This window comes from Colius striatus, chromosome 2, assembly GCF_028858725.1.
Source record: "Colius striatus isolate bColStr4 chromosome 2, bColStr4.1.hap1, whole genome shotgun sequence".
Classification (NCBI taxonomy): domain Eukaryota; kingdom Metazoa; phylum Chordata; class Aves; order Coliiformes; family Coliidae; genus Colius; species Colius striatus.
The window spans coordinates 24604468-24624100 of NC_084760.1; the positions used below are offsets into that span (position 1 = coordinate 24604468).

Sequence of the window (19633 nt, forward strand, 5' to 3'; positions counted from 1 at the left end):
ATGTAATGAGTATTTGCTCATACAGCATGCTGCTTGAACATCTCACTTATCAGGTTTGTTTTAGTGAGAAACAAATATAAGATTAATATAGATGCATGGGTTTAGGCAACAGATGTCTACCTATGTGACTATATCCAAATGTAGCAATCAGAATTAAAATATCCTGATTTATGGATCTATATTTTAATAGTGTGATCTAACCTTATTAAGATGAATTAGAATGTATGACACAGTTCAGCATGGTACTATTTGTTAGCTTTCGTTTTACCACTATACCGAGATGATATATTTGAGAACACAAGTTTACTTGTAATTAACATCCCGTTTTCTCAAACTTATGTAGTGTACTTTTTCAAGTGCTAAAGGTTTTCAGGAGCTGATGTAGTAGATTCACTGGTGAGGAGACTAGAGAATGATGACTATCTTTTGTAGCAGTTCTCTAACATAAAGATCTCTATCAAAATCAAAGACAAAAATCAGAATAGCAGGGAATAAAATGTATTCTTCTAAGTAGCATTTTTTTCTGTATTTCCACATTAATATATGTCATACAATCTGATCTTTAATGCAGTTTTTCAATTCAGCAATTTTTGTTTTTTCCTGTGTTAAAGCAGATATGAATAATAAATATGCCATTTTTAATTTATCAGGTCCTGATCCTGTCAGTATATTTATGAAATTTACTGGCTGTTGACACAAATCTGATCCTTCTTGCAGAAATTCATTGAGATAAATGCGTTTTCTAGGTTGGTGTCTGAAGCATACAATTTTAGAAGGGACAACTTGAGTTTTGAGACCATCATCTAAATGGAAAGAACAATTCATTCTATCTTGATGTTTGTAATATAATAAAGAATAATATGTTTCAGTTAGCCACATAGGAATGGGAGAGAGAATTTTAAAAAGAAAACCTGCTGACATTTGGTCAAGCTGTCAAGAAATTCTCAGGGTGTTCAGTTTGCAGCTTTCTGAAATGGACACTAATAGGCATTCACGTTGTCAGATATGCCAGCAAGGATTTTCTTTCTGACAGCAATGGCAGTGATGTTTGAACAAAATTTGAGGTAATTGTAGACATGTATATAATTATGGAAGTGAGGCATATTTGTCTTATGCCACAGCAGAGCCAAGAAAGTATTTAGCAGGCAGTAAGTGGAAGAAGGTCAGGGAGAGGGTTATCATTCCTGACATTGATGTGTTCTCTCTTGTACTGCATAGCAGAAGCTGAGCTCTGAAGAGCATGCACTAAGCAATCCCTGTCTTTTTTTGATTGCTTCGGCTTGACATTTAACATGTTTTCCCTTTATTACTGACTGTTCATATACAATCTGGTCTAAGGTATTTCAGTCTCCGAATATTTAAATTTTCTAGTTTGCCCCCAAATACCAGAGTTTGTTTCTTTTTTCACAAGCATTCTTTAGACTTGTGGGCAAGTTCTGACTAGTTATCTAAGTAAACTAGGCTAGTATTATGTAATGGTTAGAATGTTGGGGATAAGAATTCAGAATAGTATTTCACTTTGTTTCCAACTTGATCTTTGATTTTGTGGAGGTAATATTGCTTCTTAAAGTCAAGTGTATCATATAAAGTCAATTATGATTGGGTTCCGAATAGTGATTTTTGATATGCTGATGTTCTATATTATAAGTTGTTTCATCAGACCAAAAAAGTTGTATATACAAGCTGTAAGCAGAAAGAAAAGGTTTTTACCAAGTTATTACAATTTATTAAAAATAAAACACATACTGTTATATTGTATCTAACAGTTGCACAGAAAATGTCTTTGAAGATTTTCTTTTGATCACAGTTTATACTATTCTGTATGTTATTTAACTAATGATAAACACATTATTATACAATTACAATGGAATTACAAATTGCATTGCAAGTACATTATTAGTATTGCAATGCAGTCATAGTTATAAAACTGTTTCTGTGACTTAGAAAAATCTGCAATGGTAAATTTATTCATACAGGTGTAAGACTGTAGGTCTATAGCTCAATACACAGGAATGCTGACTCCATTAAAATACAAAGTCCTTGAGTGCACAAAGTGAACTTCAAATTTATATGCAGAGAATTCAGCAAGTGCATTGCTAGGTAATATAGTCACGATGTCTTTGTTAGGTGCTTATTTATTTAATAATGGTGAGTTTAAATCAGATCTTTTTAAATTTTGTTTTCTATTCAGGAGAGAGAAAGGTAAGGAAACGTAGAAATAAGACTTGATTCACTTAAGTTGTGTTTAAACACTGGATTCTCAAATTAGTAAACAGTCTATATACTGTAGTTGGAATTAATTAAATAAGATGTTACCCTTCATTTAATGTTGCAGAAAACTGTGTGGGTGCAGATTACACCTATTTCATGTCTGTACTCAAGTAAATTTTCCTGACATGGATACATTTGTGGCATTGTGGAATATTATGTTTGATCAAAAGAACCATGCTAGGGAACTGCATCCAAACCAAAATAAAGTTAATGATGATATCCTGATGCCTGTTTGGAACATTACAGTTCCAGATCATGACCACAGTTGATGATATTGGTAGAACATAGAAATTTATAAATTCTGTGATAGAAATTGCTGAAAATCTTCAAATTAGGTTTAGATATTTTCCTAAATTATGCATTCCAGTACATAAAGAAACTAGTTCTGGGAGATCTTGTAGCTTACAGCTCTTAAATAATTCTTTATGTGCTAATTAGAAACTATTTAATTTAATAACTCTTGCATCGGTTGTTATAAAGCCTGTGCTTTACACCTTGACAGCTGTCACTCAGCATTAGAATAGCTTGCCATTACCACTGTTTACTCATGAAAAAATTAAACTGTATTAAGAATCAAGGGCACTAATCATAGTAAGAATGTGTGGAATTATGGAACATATTTCCAGGAAATTGCAAAAAAAAAAAAAGAAAAGAAAAAAAAGGACTTGGCAACCAAAATACCAGGATTTGCTATTGCAAAATTCTGTGTGCTTCATTGGGAAAAAAAAAAAAGATATTTACTTCAAGTAAACCTTGAAGTGAGTGGCATGGAAAACACAAAATTCTTACATGTATACTTAAGATTTGTAAGGCATTTGTATTTGAATAGTAAAGAAAAGATACATAAGGGCTTAAAGCATAAAGTTTAAACCCTTTCTGTATCAATATGTGTAAGCAGCATTATCTGAAAGAAAATTGGTTTATATATAAAGACTAAGGTCTCTGAATGATGTCAGATATTGTTTCATGATGAACCATCTGGAACAACAGACTCCAATATGTCAGATATCAGAGTAAAGCCAAATATCATGCAATTTCTGTACTAAACACACTATGAAGTTGCACTTACTGCCACTAAAGGGATTTCATAAGAAGACAGTGAGAGTTGTAGCATTTAGTCAGGTTTTTTTTCATACAAGCGAACTGAAGGACATACAGTATTATATTCAGGCTTCTACATATATTTCAATAAAATATACCAATATATATTAATATTTCAGAGTAACTTCACAATTACAAACTTTAAACTTATTTTTTGCTTTAAAGGAAGCTTTTAATATTAAAAGGAGAATATGATTCTGATGTCAGACTATAAACCATCAAACTAATTCTGCTATTCCTTTGCAAATAAAATCATAAAAGCACAGAATTATTGAATCTGATCAACAGTTTCTCAACTGCCTTGCTCATTTGGAACATTTTAACTTAGCAGAGATATTTAATTTTCAGTGGTACTGACTAAGAAACTCCTTTGATAAGCACCTAAGGGAAAAATAAATATATATGTACTTGTCAAAACGCAGAAGCTAGTAATTCAGTTTGCCAAATTTGGATGAGCTCACTTGAGAAGTTACTAATCATGGAAAGTTTTTGTAAAATTAATCTTCTATTTTCTGACACCTGGCTTAAAAATAGTTAAGAACAGATTGCCCTCTTACATCTATGCAAAGGTTTAGTTTTGGGAACACCCTTGGCTTTTAACTGCTGTTCCAAAAGACTCTTTTACCCAACCTCAGTACTTCTTTTCATCTGTTGTTGAAAACAGAGAATATTCATAAAATATATTCTTTCTTTCTCTCTCAGTTTCCTTCATAAGGATAAGAAAGAAAAAAAAATGAGAAGGGAGAATTATCATACTGGTTGAAGACAATAAAATGGCAGAGTATGTGATAGCAACAAGACATAGTAATTGGAACAGTCAGAGTACATAATCTTTGTGTTTCAGTGATACCGCTTCATTTTCTGTGATTTAAACAAAATTTCACTTTGATGTTGAAATATTTTTTAAAATTTATGTTGTCTTAAAAAAAAGCAGTGTTATGGAAAGAATTTATTAGAATAGAGAATATCAATGAAGAGCTGTTGTCCATTTGTCTAAGTTTTTTCAATCTTTGTGTTTACTTTCCCCAGCTGTAGGCCTTGCTGCCTGTCCAGAACCAGTCATTCCTAGCAATGGGATCAAAACAGGAGATAGATATATGGTGAATGATGTTTTGTCATTTCAGTGTGAGCCAGGATATACATTACAGGTATTTCTTTCTTTCTTTTTTCTTCTAATTTTATACTGTGAAATAATGGCAATCAAATGGCAATAGACCCTCTCAAAACATATTTTAATGTGTCCATGTAGAGTTGATTTAAGTAGAGCCTGTATGAGTTCTCCCATATATGTAGCATGGAAATCTGTCTTAGATTGACATACCCTTGAATTGTAAAATACAACAAAATATACAAAGAAATAATGTGGTTAAAATATTTTCTCTAGAAAATGATTCTAGTACTATGCTTACTGAAGCTGTACTGTGTTTTTCCATTTTTTGAAGTGATTCCTGTAGGTAAAATTTTTACCACAGTGGAAGAAATACATAATGGGATTTCATAGTCTGATCAGAAATTGTAGAATTTATTTTCTAAACCAAATTTTATTGATGGTAAATCTATCCTTAAAAATCTTTCAAGAAAACAGATACAACAGATTAGTTCACAGATTGGGAATGTTCACTTTTCACACACTGATTTAGTTTCCCATGTCATTCAGCTGCTGTTTGTAAATGTCACAGTACTATGTAAATCTAAGATTGAAAGCTTTTTTCTTCCCTCATTAGTTCCTCTAATTTATGTACATATATTTCACCAGTGATGAAAACACCTGAGTTTAGAAATCTTTTGGGTGGTAAAGGTCTCATTCAAGGCAATGTAATAGTATACCACTGTATCAGAGAAAGTAAAGCATCACAACTTCTACTGCAGAGGATAAAGTCATGGCTCACTATCTGATGTTTGCCAGTTCTGTGGTACCTCAACATATACAGGCTTATTTTTTGGTCTCAGCATTCCTTACCTTTCTTCTAAAATTCAGACTGGATTCAGAGTCCACATCTTAGCTCTGGGCTGGCTATGGGAACACTTGCACTTGAATAGTCTTCCTAGATGTCAGCAATATGCATACTTTTTCAGTCATCCATTATAGATACAGAATGAAGTCTTTAACCTAATTCATGCTCTTGACATTTACAGCATGACAGGGAAAAACCTGTAGCAGAAGCACTGCATATCCATAGCAAAAGATATTCTGTTCTACAGTTATACTACTAATTAGAAAAGATTCAGTACTTGTGCACAATAAAGCTTACTCTACCAATCCTGAGCACTTGCTGCTTGTTTAATCATTCAAAGATTGCATATAAGCCAGCTGATAGTTCCTACATAAACTAAAGTATTTATCTTTCCAGCAAAGGAAAATTTAGTATTATTTTGAAAATACCTACTGGTTTTAGACCTTTTACTTTTGAACTTTATTAACTTTATTTTCTCCATTTCATCTTTCTTTTACAGTATCCTTTGTAGGTAGCTGTAATATCAGTAAGAAAATGAGGGACTCAGTATCATATTTTTATTATACAGTCCCTTCAAAAAGACTACCATTAGAGCTTGACTCCCAAATAGATTCTGAGTTCTATTTAAAGACTATTAATGAACCATCATTTTTCTATTTCAAAGCATTAAATTGCATTTATCATGAAATTCCAATATTCTACAGATACGTCCATGTTTCTACAAAGAAAAAGTATGGGAAGTGAAATTTGTTCTTCAGTGCTACTAATTTGTTAGAATGAGTTGTTGACATGCATAAAGTATCACACTTGAGTAATTGTCACAAGCCAGAGACTATTCCTGATAGGCAGCTTGCATTGTGACATTTTGTTTTGGAGGTGAATTCAGAATAAAAATGTTAAGGAGGTAGATATTAAAAGAATGTTCATTTGGCCTGAAGGCTAGGAAATTAGCCCAAGCTTTTCCACTAGTACAGATGTAGCTTATATATTACTATAGTCCTTTTTTTGGATGCATTTTGTATGCATTAAGCTAAATTTATTATTATTAATCCCTAGACTCAAGACAATATAAATCAATTGTCCTGAATGAACTTTCTGGAAGTCAGACTATAATAAAGATGGTTACACAATGATAAATAGAACAAGATTTGACGAGTTGTTGGATTAAATCAAAGGGAATCTCTTACTTTGCTTCTTTGAGATAGTTTCTGATTTTGAATATTTTTTGAAAAGCTATGCAGAATGTATTTTTATTCAGTTCCACCCTATGGTGAAAAGGTCAGGATCTCATGGTGGTGCTGGTAGGGTTGCAATATAATTGCTGTTCATATAATTACCAATGTGTTCTTGGTACCTCTTTGTTGTGACCCAGGCCACTGCTTCTGAGCTATTAAGACTGAAATATGTATGAAAATCTGATTGTTGAGTGGGTTAATAGTAGTGATCTGGTAGGAAAAAGGAGAAAAATTTGCCTTATACTAACTATTTCTCTGGAGATCGAATAATATTTAATCCAATTTATTCCATTTAAAAGTCAATTATATAACCTGAATTGACTGTTTAGGCTTTCATTAAGACACTACAGAAAAACAACACACCTCCAAGAACTGATTAATGCTAAGATTTTGTGTTAGGATGGGTATCTTGCTCTGAAAGTATCATCTTTCTTCACTGATTAAGAAAAAAAAGTTTAACACAGGTTTCTAACTTTAAAGTGCTTAGGTTTGGTGGAGTCACTACTACTTGTGTTGCTCATTGTATTGCACATTCTCTCTCCCTACTTTTTCAACAATAAAATGTCAGAATTTTGCATTAGAAAAAAGTAAATTTTTCCATTTTTATGGCATGCATTAGAATAAGAAAAACCCTCGAGATACAGCATCATTCAATTTTCTGTCTGTATTTAGAATAGTACTGCTGAGATAGTGAAGTGGAGTGATAACAGCCGAATATATATACTTCAGAAGTAGTTGGAATGAACAGAGGAAACAATTTATACACAGTTAACCCTGACTTTATAGTTTGAATCTATTTTAACTTAGACAAAAAAAAAAAAATCACAAATATGAGTTCATAAAACAGTATTAGTACAAAACTAAGAAGAGCTCTGCACGTAAGAAACTGATCCATGTTAATGCTAAGCTTTAATAACAGTGTATACCACTATCACAAAACCATACAATGTCTTTTGTCTATATGTCTTTGTGTAGTCCTTGAATATCACTAACTGCAGAAAAACTTTTGGCCTTGTCTAAAGTCTAAACCAAAAGACCTTCAATATCCAAATTCAATAGAAAAGAGCTTGGATCTTTTTAAAATACTAATGAGAATTTCTGTGCTGTATATATTCTGCTGTAAGAAAAAGCAAAAACATGTATATATATATATTATGTTGCTCAGACAGGACAAGTAAAATTGGCTCCAACTTGAAATAATAATGAAAATAAGGTTATTTTCAACAAGTATAGATCAGCATAACTTTGCAGATTTTTTTTTTCCCTCTAGCTGTGAATTTACCTTTAGTCTTTAGAGAACATATTCACAGTTAGCAATAACAATCAGGTGTGGATTAGTTTATAATTGAGACTTACTAGAAAAGTCATAGAGCTCAAACTACTACCTGGAGATGCATAAGAAAAGTAATTACTAGCTGTAGGATTAAGTGTCTCTCCCCAGGAGGGGACTTTAAAAGACTAAAATCAGAGTGTGCTCTTGTTGGGAAAAGGCTTGAAGCCAGAGGAATCATTTCATTTTTCAAAAGATTTTTATAGGCCATTTTACTTTTTTTGTGACTGTGGTAGTTAAATTATGGCATCCCCCTGACTCACATCAGAGACATGCAATCATAGAAGACTAAGAAGTGAGAATAAAATAAAACAGGGAATATTGCATTAAGTTATTCAAAACCTCATCCATTTTACAAGTAACAAGGGTGATACAATAAGTGCATGTACCCTTTTTCTTTAAAATAAAAAGATTGCATTTTTTAATAAGTATTTTATGGAATTGTTGTCAATTTTCAGTGTTTTAGTAAGAAAAATGCTAATTTAACTTTTTGTAATTTTAATGTAAACTGATGCTTCATTTTGTCTTTCAGAAGCTGATTTTCTAAATCTATAAATTATTAATTTTTTTTATTCCATACAATTCTATAGAAACTTTATTCAAGTTAATGTATGTAGTTTGTTTTCTGTAAGTATACAAAATGATGCAGAAATAGTTTAATCAAACACATTTTTCTTTACTACAATTTACTTATTCTACCTTATTTTTATGAGAATTTTTTGATATGGACAAATAATATTTAAATAAGTCTTCGTATTACATTGATAAAATGTGCTACCTCACTAAACATTATACTTGTAACACACTTGATAAAAATAGACAAGAGATGTTAAATAACTTGGCTAACTTTGTATATCCGAGGTATTAGAACAGGAACTAAACCTTGCTTTTAGTCCCATGTCTCAGTCTTTGTATTAGATTCTTTATCTCCTGCCAGCGTGTTCAGCTTTCACATTCCAACAGCAGAATGCATAACCTGAGTTCCTCAGAGGACAGAACTGACAAATAAAATAGTTTTGTTTGCTCTGCTGTTTTTAGCTTAAACTGTTAGTAGTGCAAGCAAAGCTGGGAACATTTAGCTGTTGGTCCTGGGGAGCTACTCTGAAGTATGTGGGAGTAGGCTTTGCAGGTTACAGCTATGTCATTTTTTACTTCCAGCTACTACATGATTCTGCTTGGCTCTTGTAATGTTTCTTAAAAATAGGTAAAACCAGCTAGATAAAGAGGCAGTTGTACATTTATAACTATCTACCAAATGTTGTATGTATGCAGTGGGTCATATTGTGAAGTCAGAGTTCAAGGTCTGCTGGTAACTGTGGATGACTGTCTTAGCATGATCAACATCCATACCATCTGTAGCAAGCAAATTACTCTCTGAGTCTGTAGTGCTCACTCAGAGCAATGATTGATTCAATCCAGATTGCAGCCAGAAAATGAGCTAGTATGCTTACACTGTGGATGATAATCCTGGAATTGAAATAGGAAGTGACCATACAAATGCATGTAGTGAGCTACTTGTCTTGTAACAACCTTATATGTTGTTGCTATCCAGTTGTTACTGGATGTCAAAAATTTGAAGAGGTTTTCAAGTTATTGAAGGAAGAGCGTTTTAGAAAATTTATCCAGTATAAAAATAGGAACATAAAACCAGAATTATTTGAAAACAGAGTTCAAAAAATTCATAAAAGTAGTCATAATGCAGTTGATTGATATAAGAAAAGGCTCTTCTGTAGCTCTGCCCTCCTGAATAGTCCCACAATGTGTATTGTAATCTTCTATTTTACCCTTTCTAAACAGGGTCGTTCTCATATCTCTTGTATGCCAGGAACAGTTCGACGCTGGAACTATCCATCGCCTCTCTGCATTGGTATGGATAAATACTTGTTTTCTCTATGTTCTGAATATCAATCAGAAAAAAAATTTTGGCTTTGTCATGCCTACTCTTTCTCCACTTAATTCTGTTTTATTCAAAACTGTTTGGGGTTTCCATTTTTACCTATGAAATAGTGTAAAAGTGGGGAAAGAAGGAAACCTAGATGTTTACTGATGTTTAGCTTGTCCTGCTTTCAATCAGGTTTAATCTTCCACAAAAGGGAGAGGAAGTTAACACATTTTTTTTCAGCATGCTTAGCTTGGAGAATCTTCTCATGATCAAGGCAGGTCCTGCAGGAAGCCTAGGAGATTTCTTGAAGAAGCAGGTGATCTGTCTGAGCAGCTCTGAAGCCAAGCCTTCAAGGGTGGTGGAATGAAAAAAGTGTTAAGGATCCAGAAAAACTGTCTCTTTTCATCTGAGAAAGTTGTAAATGATACTGAGTTAAAAAGCAAAGCTTAAAAGAATCTCTTTTTTAAGCACACCAAAACCTTACTCAATAGATCTGAGTTTTCCCTGTGCAGCTAATGATCATGTTCTGATATATTATTTTTTTATTAAAAAAAGTTTGAGTCAAGATTCTGATATCTCTTGCCAAATTATTTTTTTTAAAAAGCAGGAATGGAAGGGAGAGAAGCACATTATAATGTTCTGTCACTTCAGCTTTGAAATATATTCTTCAGTTAAATGCTTTTATCTTTAAAATTTGTTCCTCTGATTGTGATGCCTGTCTCAGTGTAGCACCAGGCATTTTTTAGCCATAATCGGCAAGGTGAGACAATGAGTTACCATGTCCATATCTGCAACTACACATTTGCAGTAAAATCACAGTGAATATATTGCATTAAAGAAACATTTTGCTCTAACTTGAGTTCTTTTTTTTTTTTTTTTCCTGCTGCACAAGTAACATTTTGACTATGATCAATTGCACCACATGGGAGTCATGGGGATGAAATGGAAAATCCATTTTTTACTTAATCATGTAGTAAATATGAAGAAGTAATAATTATTAAAGGATACAGTGACTATCTTTTTATTTTTCTTAGCTAAATGTGGTGGAACACTGACAAACATGGGTGGTGTGATCCTGAGCCCAGGATTTCCTGGAAATTATCCTAGCAACTTAGACTGTACATGGAAAATTTTATTACCTATTGGATATGGTAAGTTAACTTACATTTGAAGAGCAATCATTTGTAAAAGACAGATGTTAATATATATAAGACTATTCTTATTTCTAATATGAAATGGATTTTATCCAGTGAGTGCATTGTAAACTTACATAATTATGTGCTCTCTTTTGATTTAAAAATGGTCATTAATTTAAAAATATGTCTTTGTCAAAGCAACATGTTATTTGTAAAACAGCATGACTCAGAAAATAATTTCAGAGGAAATGAAACCTGCTGCATGTAGACAGATGAAAGAGAAAACGTAACTTCTGTATTAATTAGTGGTCTTCTGCATACTGTCCTTTCATCATCCCTTGAGTAATTTTTTTAACAGTATTTATATTCCATGAAAATGGAAAAAACCCTAATTTCCAGCCTTATGAATTTGTTTAAAAACACTCTCGAACAATATTCCAAATCCCACTTAGAAACTTTCTAGATTTGGATTAAAACTACTGTCATTCAGAAAATACCTTCAGAAATAAGTAATCATTAGGGTGAAAAGATAAACATTCATGATAAGGAATCTGTAAGACCATGTATAAAATACAATCTACCATCATTATGAGAAATAAAAGAATAAGTTTGCTGTGAACCATTATGCCCCATACTGTGAAGTCAATGCTTGTTCTCAAATAGGAAGATTAATTGTAAAACCTTATTACTAAATTCAGTATGTCATGTTAATGAGCTTACTCCGACATTGCCTTTAAAAATCAGTCCTTTGTATTTCTCAGTTTCTCTTTTTCTTTAAGCTTTTCCATATGGACATAAGTTTCATGATTTAATTACACAACAGTGTCTTGTACCCCATTATTGTCCCTCTGTCTTCTCAGAAAGTCTATGGTAATGATAATCCTATAAATAAAAGATTATTGATTTTTTCAGCAAGAGATTTACCAGGAACAAGGTGTTCATACTATTGCTCTAATTGCTTTAAAAAATACTAGAAAATGATTTTTTTTTACCATATAGGGATCTTTTTCCCAAAGTCTTTGAAAATAATACACAGATAATGTCTTTATACCAAGCTTAAAAATTGTGACTAGTGTGCTGTTTTGCAGATTTTCCACTGCAAAATCTTGGTTATAATTTTTATTATAAGTCTGTCTACCTAAGAGCTGTTTGTCTATTTTTGACTTGATGCAAGAACACAGATGTGTTTAAACAAAGTCCAACAATAAAATTGTAGGAGCTAAATGTGCCCCAAAGTATAATGCTCTCTTCATTACACAAAAATATACTGATCCTGTAAAAGAAGACACTACTAAAATTCAAATATTTTAAATAGATGGAAAGTATATCTTTTCAAGTTAGTTGCAGTTATTTTTCAGTTGTTTCAGGCAGCTGTTAATTAATTAATATTTGTAAAAAAGATTATCTCAGCTTGGAATTCTCCTTATTCAAAGTCTTTTCAAGTGAGAGAGGAAATCCTGTTGAGATTGGAGCAGGACATAGAATAATTATAGTTTGATTAGATAATGATTTATTTTCTTTAGCTATCAGTTTTATTCTGTATAATTCTAAGTAAGAAATAATATAGAAAACTTTCTTTGATGTATCAAATTGTCAGTTTAAATTGTATGAACTTAGAATTAAGGCTTAAATGACACAGATTAGCATCTTTGAAAAACCTTTAGGAAAAAATATATTCCTGTTTGTGTTTGTAATGGGACTATTTTAGGCCATTTCCATTTTTTAAAGTTACTGGTAAATGTACTTTTTGCTTTTAAAAGACAAAGCATTTCTATATTGTATATTTACAACTAGTCATATAAATTCCTTTTCAGTAATTATACAAGAATGATTCCTATTTAAAGATACTCTGTGACTCATCAGAGAGTATTTTAAAACTGTAGGCTACTTTTACTTAAATACCTGAACATTGACTTTAGGTCTATATACATATCTCAAATTCAGTTATCTACTTGTCATTTATCAACTTAAGTATAATATTAAGTGACTGCTCAATTCTTTAGAATTTCTATGCTGCTGACATGCAGTTTTGATGGGAATCACTAAATCTTGATACTGAAATCAAGGTGTTTCCAAGCTGCTTGGTGTCCTACCTCATCTTAAAACTCAAGAGAACTGTATTATTAGCGACTTCACTCAAGTCAGACTAACCATATCAGCTATCATACAAGAGATGGCTGACATTGAGACTTCAGTATGTTCTGTACGTGCATCTCTATTGATAGCATTGGAATAAGTTTTCTTATTCAGCATCTGAAATACTTGTTTTCATATCTCCCGCTCGGCGTAATTCAGAGAAAGTACTAGAGCTAAATGTGCCATATTGTCACGAGTGCTCTATGACAAATGGTTTATTTAGTAGCTTATTTAGTTTTTCCTGTAGAAAAAAAAAATATCACTTTTATGCAAGTAATTAAGTATCAAACCACAGAAGCAAAGAGATGAGCTGTAAAGCAAGACTGAAAGATTTACCCTGATGATTAATCTATATGGTACACCTTTGGAATGAAGAGTATGTCTCTACTGATAAATGAGAATGTCAAGCATAGAGTTCTGGCATTATTTCACACTGCTTTGTTGGTTCATTTGGTAATTCTGTTTTCTTCCATTCTAACCAGTTTTTCATAGTCTACCAGAGATTAGGCCCAAGAAGTGTGGTTGCAAGACATTCGGTACACTTGGCTTTGGAAATAGGGTCATATTCCCATCCCTCTTGATATTACTCCAAATCTTGCAATAGATAGCAACTATTTCTTTATTTGAAGCATTTCACTTTGATAATAAGCTAAACATGAGCCAACAATGTGCTCTCGTGGCCAAGAAGGCCAATGGCATTCTGGGATGCATCAAGAACAGTGTGGCCAGCAGGGCAAGGGAGGTTCTTCTCCCTCTCTACTCTGCCCTGGTGAGGCCTCATCTGGAGTCCTGTGTCCAGTTCTGGGCTCCTCACCTCAAGAGGGACAGCGAAGTGCTGGAGACAGTCCAGTGCAGGGCCACCAAGATGATGAGGGGTATGGAACATCTTTCATACGAGGAAAGGCTGCAGGAACTGGGGCTGTTTAGTCTGGAGAAGAGCAGACTGAAGAGTGATCATATTAACATTTATAAATATATAAAGAGTGGGTGTCAGGAGGTTGGGTCATCCATTTTTTCTATAGTAGATAGTAACAGGACAAGGGGTAACAGGATGAAGCTGGAACATAAAAAGTTCCACTTAAACATAAGAAAAAGCTATTTCACTGTTCAGGTGAGGGAGCACTGGCACAGGCTGCCCAGTCTTGTTCCTTGGAGGTCTTCAAGACTTGCCTGCACATGTTCCTATGCGACCTGATCTAAGTTGTCCTGCTTCTGCAGGGGGGTTGGACTAGAAGATCTCTAAAGGTCCCTTCCAATCCCCACCACTCTATGAACGGTGACTAAAATATAAATACAGTGTCTATAACAATAATTGTGATTTTTAAAATTTATTTACATGCTGTAGCATTACACAGCATGACTTATAACATCTCTGGGTTTAATTTTTATTTCTTTCTCAATCCTGCAGGTGCACACATTCAGTTTCTGAATTTCTCTACTGAAGCAAATCATGATTTCCTTGAAATTCAGAATGGTCCTTACCACACCAGCTCTATGATTGGCCAGTTTAGTGGAATGGAACTCCCATCACCCTTACTAAGTACTACTCATGAAACACTTGTCCATTTTTACAGTGATCACTCAGAAAACAGGCAAGGATTTAAGCTGAAATACCAAGGTAAGTAGAAACTAGCACCACTAACTTTATGGTTAAAAAGAAAAAAATAATTAAAAAATATTTTAAAATGTTAGGCATATACTATATAGTGTTTAAAAAACTTTAGATTGTTATTCTATACGTTGAACTTTTTTGCAAGTACGATTGTGTTGAACTGGAATCTTTACTGATATAAAAACCTGAAGACAAGGTGATGATGTTTGCCAAAAGTCATACAGCTGATAGCCTTTTCCATCCCAATAAGGTATACCGTCACAAGACAATACTGCTAATATTCATTATCTTGTATAATATATATATAATTGTCCTGGTTTAGGCCCATCAGGGAACAAAAGACCATGATCGGCCTCAAGTACCGAAGAGGCTGAGAATTGCCTAAGGGCACGGAGAGCTTAATTGCTGCTTAAGGTTCAGGACAAAACAAAGCAGGCTACTTGGCCTGGGGAAGAAAACAGAAAATAATTTAATGCAACATCAACTAAAACATTACCTTAAAACCCCAAAACATAACCAAAATAAAACAACACAGAGTAATACATCAATGAAGAGTCCAACCAGCCTTTTTAAGAACACCTTCTTGCCACATCTCCCCTCTTCCCGGGCTCAGAGCCCTGATCCCAGTGTTTTTACCTCCTTCCCCCCTCAACGGCTAGGGGGGGGAAGCAGGGAGTGGGGGTGTCAGTCAATCTATTCCCGATGGCTTCTGCCGTTTGTCCCTCCTCAGGGCAGGTGGGCTCTGCACCCATCCTCCCTACAAGTCCGTGGTGTAACTCATACACACGGCAGCCCTGCACAGGCTGCTCCAATGCGCACTTATTCCAAAGGCTGCAGCTCCTCTCTGCCTCTCGTGTGGGGCTGCTCTGTGGCGTGCAGGCTCTCCAACACGGCCTGGGCCATGGCCGTCTCCCCACACAGTCCCTCGCCCGTCCGGGCTCACTCACATGGAGCTGCTGGTAACTCTCAGTCCTGCCATGGGTCTCCATAGGTTGCACAGGGGTACAGCTTGCATTCTTGCTGTGTCTTGCGGAGGGGTCTCTGGTCTACTGCTTCTCCTTCCTTCCTCCTTCTCTGGCTGAAGGGCCCACGTAGTCGCCTCCATCTTGTATCACTCTTACACCTCCTGCAAGCACTTCAAATTCCCGTCCCCTAAATAGTGATCGCAGAGGCGCCAGATTGGCCCAGCCGGGCCGGAGTTGGATGTGAACCCAGGAGCCAGAGGAGAGTCCAAAAACTCTTTACTGGGTCTTCACTGCAACGCGTTCCCCCTGTTACGAAGCAAAAGATGCTCCTTGCTAAACCAGAACAATAATGTATACAATATTTATGTAATATTTATATATCGTATATTTATATAATATTTATCCCAAATTTCTTTAATATATACAATTTATACAATCTTGTTATTTATAATGTAAATAATGAAGATTTCAAAATATGAGTTCTTGTAAATATTTAGGTTTTTTTTAAAAATAATTCTTTTTTAAAAATAATTTTTGCAGTCTAGACTTAACAAGAAACGAAAAGATACTGGATAACATTCTGTAGACTTATTTTCAAACACACATTTAGTATTTGGACGTCTGAACTTTTTGTGGTTTTCTATCGTTTAGGTTTTTTTTGGTCTTCGTTGTTTTTTTCTCCATTATTGATAATAAAGCATCATTACTTCATGCATATTTCTATAATGTTAATGTAGCCTCACTGAAAGGTATTGAGCCCCATTGCACCAAAACTATTCTATGATTCTATGATATTATAGTTTTCTATACTTAACCTTTCTCTAACATTTATTTACTTTTAATTTATTCCTCATATTTAAACAATTTCTGCTTCTTATTTCAGACAAAAAGTCTCTGTAATCTGTGCTACAGTTCACAGACTGACAACTGCAGGAAAATATATTGCTACAATTTGTCAATATTTTTACTTGTTTTATTCATTTAGCCAATATTATTTGTTCCCATTAGAGCAATTTAGTATACTCAGCAATAGAAAACTGAGCCTGGGGAAGTAGTCACATGGTATTCAAGTGTACCTAAGAAGATTACATGTATGTTCAGAAGGTAATCTGATTACTGTAACCAATGGTCTAAAATCAGATGAAATCTATTGAAGCTAACAATTGTGTCAGTTGTTTCAATACAAGTTCATTTTTTTGTCTTTTGTCCTATTATAAACCCTATTGTTTTATTCAGCCATGGTAAACTGCTGAAAGAATCTTTTATAATCTATTTCCAACTTGGGGTTGCCATTAAAATGGTAGCTTTCATAATCTCAGAAATCATAGAATCCTAGAATGGTAGGGGTTGGAAGGGACTTTTAGAGACCATCTAGTCCAACCCCCAAAATCCATGAAGTTCATTTCATATTTTGAAAAGGTTGATGAATGAAGATCATAATTCCTCGTTTATTCTATTATTCTCTTCCCTAATGTGTCCAGTAGGATTATTTTATCTGGTTGGGAGTAAATGGGAATATGATGAACTAGGCACCATACAAAAGAAATTGAGTTTTTAATATTAACCCTCTCTTGTTAAAAATCACCTGGTTTTTAGATAAGTTGGTTTCTTTTTGCTTCTTCCAGTTACCACCTGACAACAAAAGTGTTATAATAACTATCTCATTGACTCAAGTCTTAGTCTGATTTGATTAGATGACAAGATATCTGACTGTCATGAGTGATATACTTTGAAACCATTGGTCAATTTCAGTCAAATTTCAGAGTTCCTGGAAATGTTTGAAAGCAGTATGTGGATAAGAGAGTCCTGAAATAGTACCCTTATTGAGAGGAAAGGTGCGGCATTACTCTATAGATATCAATTCAGTTTGGCTTGCTGACTACCCAATTGGAATATTCATTGTCATGACTGTTTAGCTGTGGTGGTAAACTCAACCATTATCCTGACCAGGTAAACCTAACAGCTGCTATAACAAACAAAATGGTCTTTTGAAACTTATCAGTAATAATTGACATAATTTCCAAGAAATGTATTTCAGAACTGTTTAATCTCTCAGGCATCTAAAACGGGAATCTTAAATAAAAGGGAACAAATAGTTGTCAGGACTAAATTGAGGTTGTGTGTAAAACTGGAGGGTGTATACCAGTGCAAGGAGACTTAGGGGACACAAACTAATTTCTGTAACGAATTAGAGAGAACAAATTTATACCAAGTTTTGCCATTTTTAAAGGAATAAATTTGTAAAGCAACTCTTTATACAGTTAATAGATGTTTTTTCAGAATACTTCTATTTGATCATATTTTAAGATGTCTTAAACATAAATATATATATATATATATATATATATACACACTGTAATTGGGAAGAAACACAGTATAAATAATGAAAAAAAAAACCCACACCATTGCTTTTCTAATAATGAAAATAATTTGATAAATCCTTTAAAAAAGCTGAGTGGACATATTTTTAGTTACATTCACCAAACCCATTCTAGTGTCTTAATGAGTGTGTTGCATATTGGAAAGTGTCCACATGACTGCATAGCTTAGCCCTAGTCTGATTGTTTAGAATGTACTTAAGTTTATATTAAAATGGATTTATGATTAATTTTGTCCTTTTACTGAATGGTACTAAACTATAGCAAGGACTGCTTTTTCACAACTGAATTAAAAGTAAAAAATAATTTCTACTAATTAGAATTCAAGAAGTGGCATTAAGGTAGCAGATTTTTTTTTTTTAAAGGAAGATATAATTTTGTAAAAATACCTTTCTAGAAAAAATCTATTAGTAACTTCTCATATCAGAGGAAATAAAATAATAATGATAATGATAGAACTATTAAGACTATTTCTTTATATTACTACTGACTTTCTGAAGACTGAAAAATGCTTAAGCCATTGAAGCTTAATATAGCCTGGGATTGTACTCTGAGAACATTATTTTGAGGTGGAAGAAAAGTATATGCATACTGAGAACAGAAAAATATTTGCTTCCCTTGCATACATGGAGCTAGTGCTGCTGCTTAAGCACTAGCCTCTAAATTCTCACAGCACAGGCATTGAATATATAACCTAAATCACTTAAGTACTCTGTATTTCTAAAAGCAGTAAAAAGCTTTGTCTACTTGGCAGAACCCTAGGGAAATTACAGCTCTGAGTATTATTGTTAGTCAGCTCCTTGTTGTTTTATGCTCTGATGTTTTCATATTTTGTTAACATTTCAGCTTTGCAACAAAGACAGGAATCAACCAGAAATACTTAGAAGAATATTTCTAAATTGTATTTGACTGTCAGTCCTGAGTTTTTGAGATCCTCACAACTGCTGAATCTCTGAACGTGAGAAATAAACAGCCTATGCACACTAGGTCAGAGGGAAAAAAAACCAGTCACAGTGGCAAGCCAAGTTAGATAATTACATGCTCAGGATACTTTTCATATAACTGGAATGGATCAAGATATATGCTAGATCAGAAGAAATAAATAATTGTTATGGACTCTGAGAGATTCATAACAGAGTTTAGTACATAGTAGAATCAATTGGTTTTTAGACATGCTTGTGGCTATATTAAGACTGATACCTCAGCCTTTTAATAATTCTGAATTATCTTATCTGAAATATAGTTTTATCTTTAGGTCTAGGACATCTTTATAGGAAACAGATAAAGTTTTAAGTAGCCTTAATTATAAATTTTCCTAACATTTGAGGGTTTGTATGCTCAACTCTTTGCTAATACATTTTTCTGTAACTGTTGCCATGTTGAAGTGTTATAGATGTATGTGGCACTTGTGATAAATCACCCTAGTGTTAACGCAAGAAGGAAATACATTTGAATCATAAAACTGAGATACCATAGATTCAGTGATATTTCTTTTGTGATTTACACTATTTTCTTACCAGTGTAAAATATACTGCACAAAGAAATGTCAAATGTCAATGTGAAATAATTTTAAAATTCAGCACTGGAATTAAATCTTCTCAGATTTCCTTTACATTTTGCTTTATTTCAAGC

The 19633-nt window shown here is 33.6% G+C and overlaps 1 protein-coding gene across 1 annotated transcript in view; it reads left to right on the top strand.

Moving 5' to 3' along the window:
- The window catches only part of CSMD1 (CUB and Sushi multiple domains 1), a 1065186-nt gene that overhangs the window by 944749 nt on the left and 100804 nt on the right, over positions 1-19633 (top strand). The window contains exons 38-41 of the mRNA XM_061989487.1: positions 4402-4520; positions 9690-9759; positions 10809-10925; positions 14455-14664. Of these exons, the coding sequence (XP_061845471.1) occupies positions 4402-4520; positions 9690-9759; positions 10809-10925; positions 14455-14664 (516 nt within the window). The remainder of the gene's footprint in view (positions 1-4401; positions 4521-9689; positions 9760-10808; positions 10926-14454; positions 14665-19633) is intronic.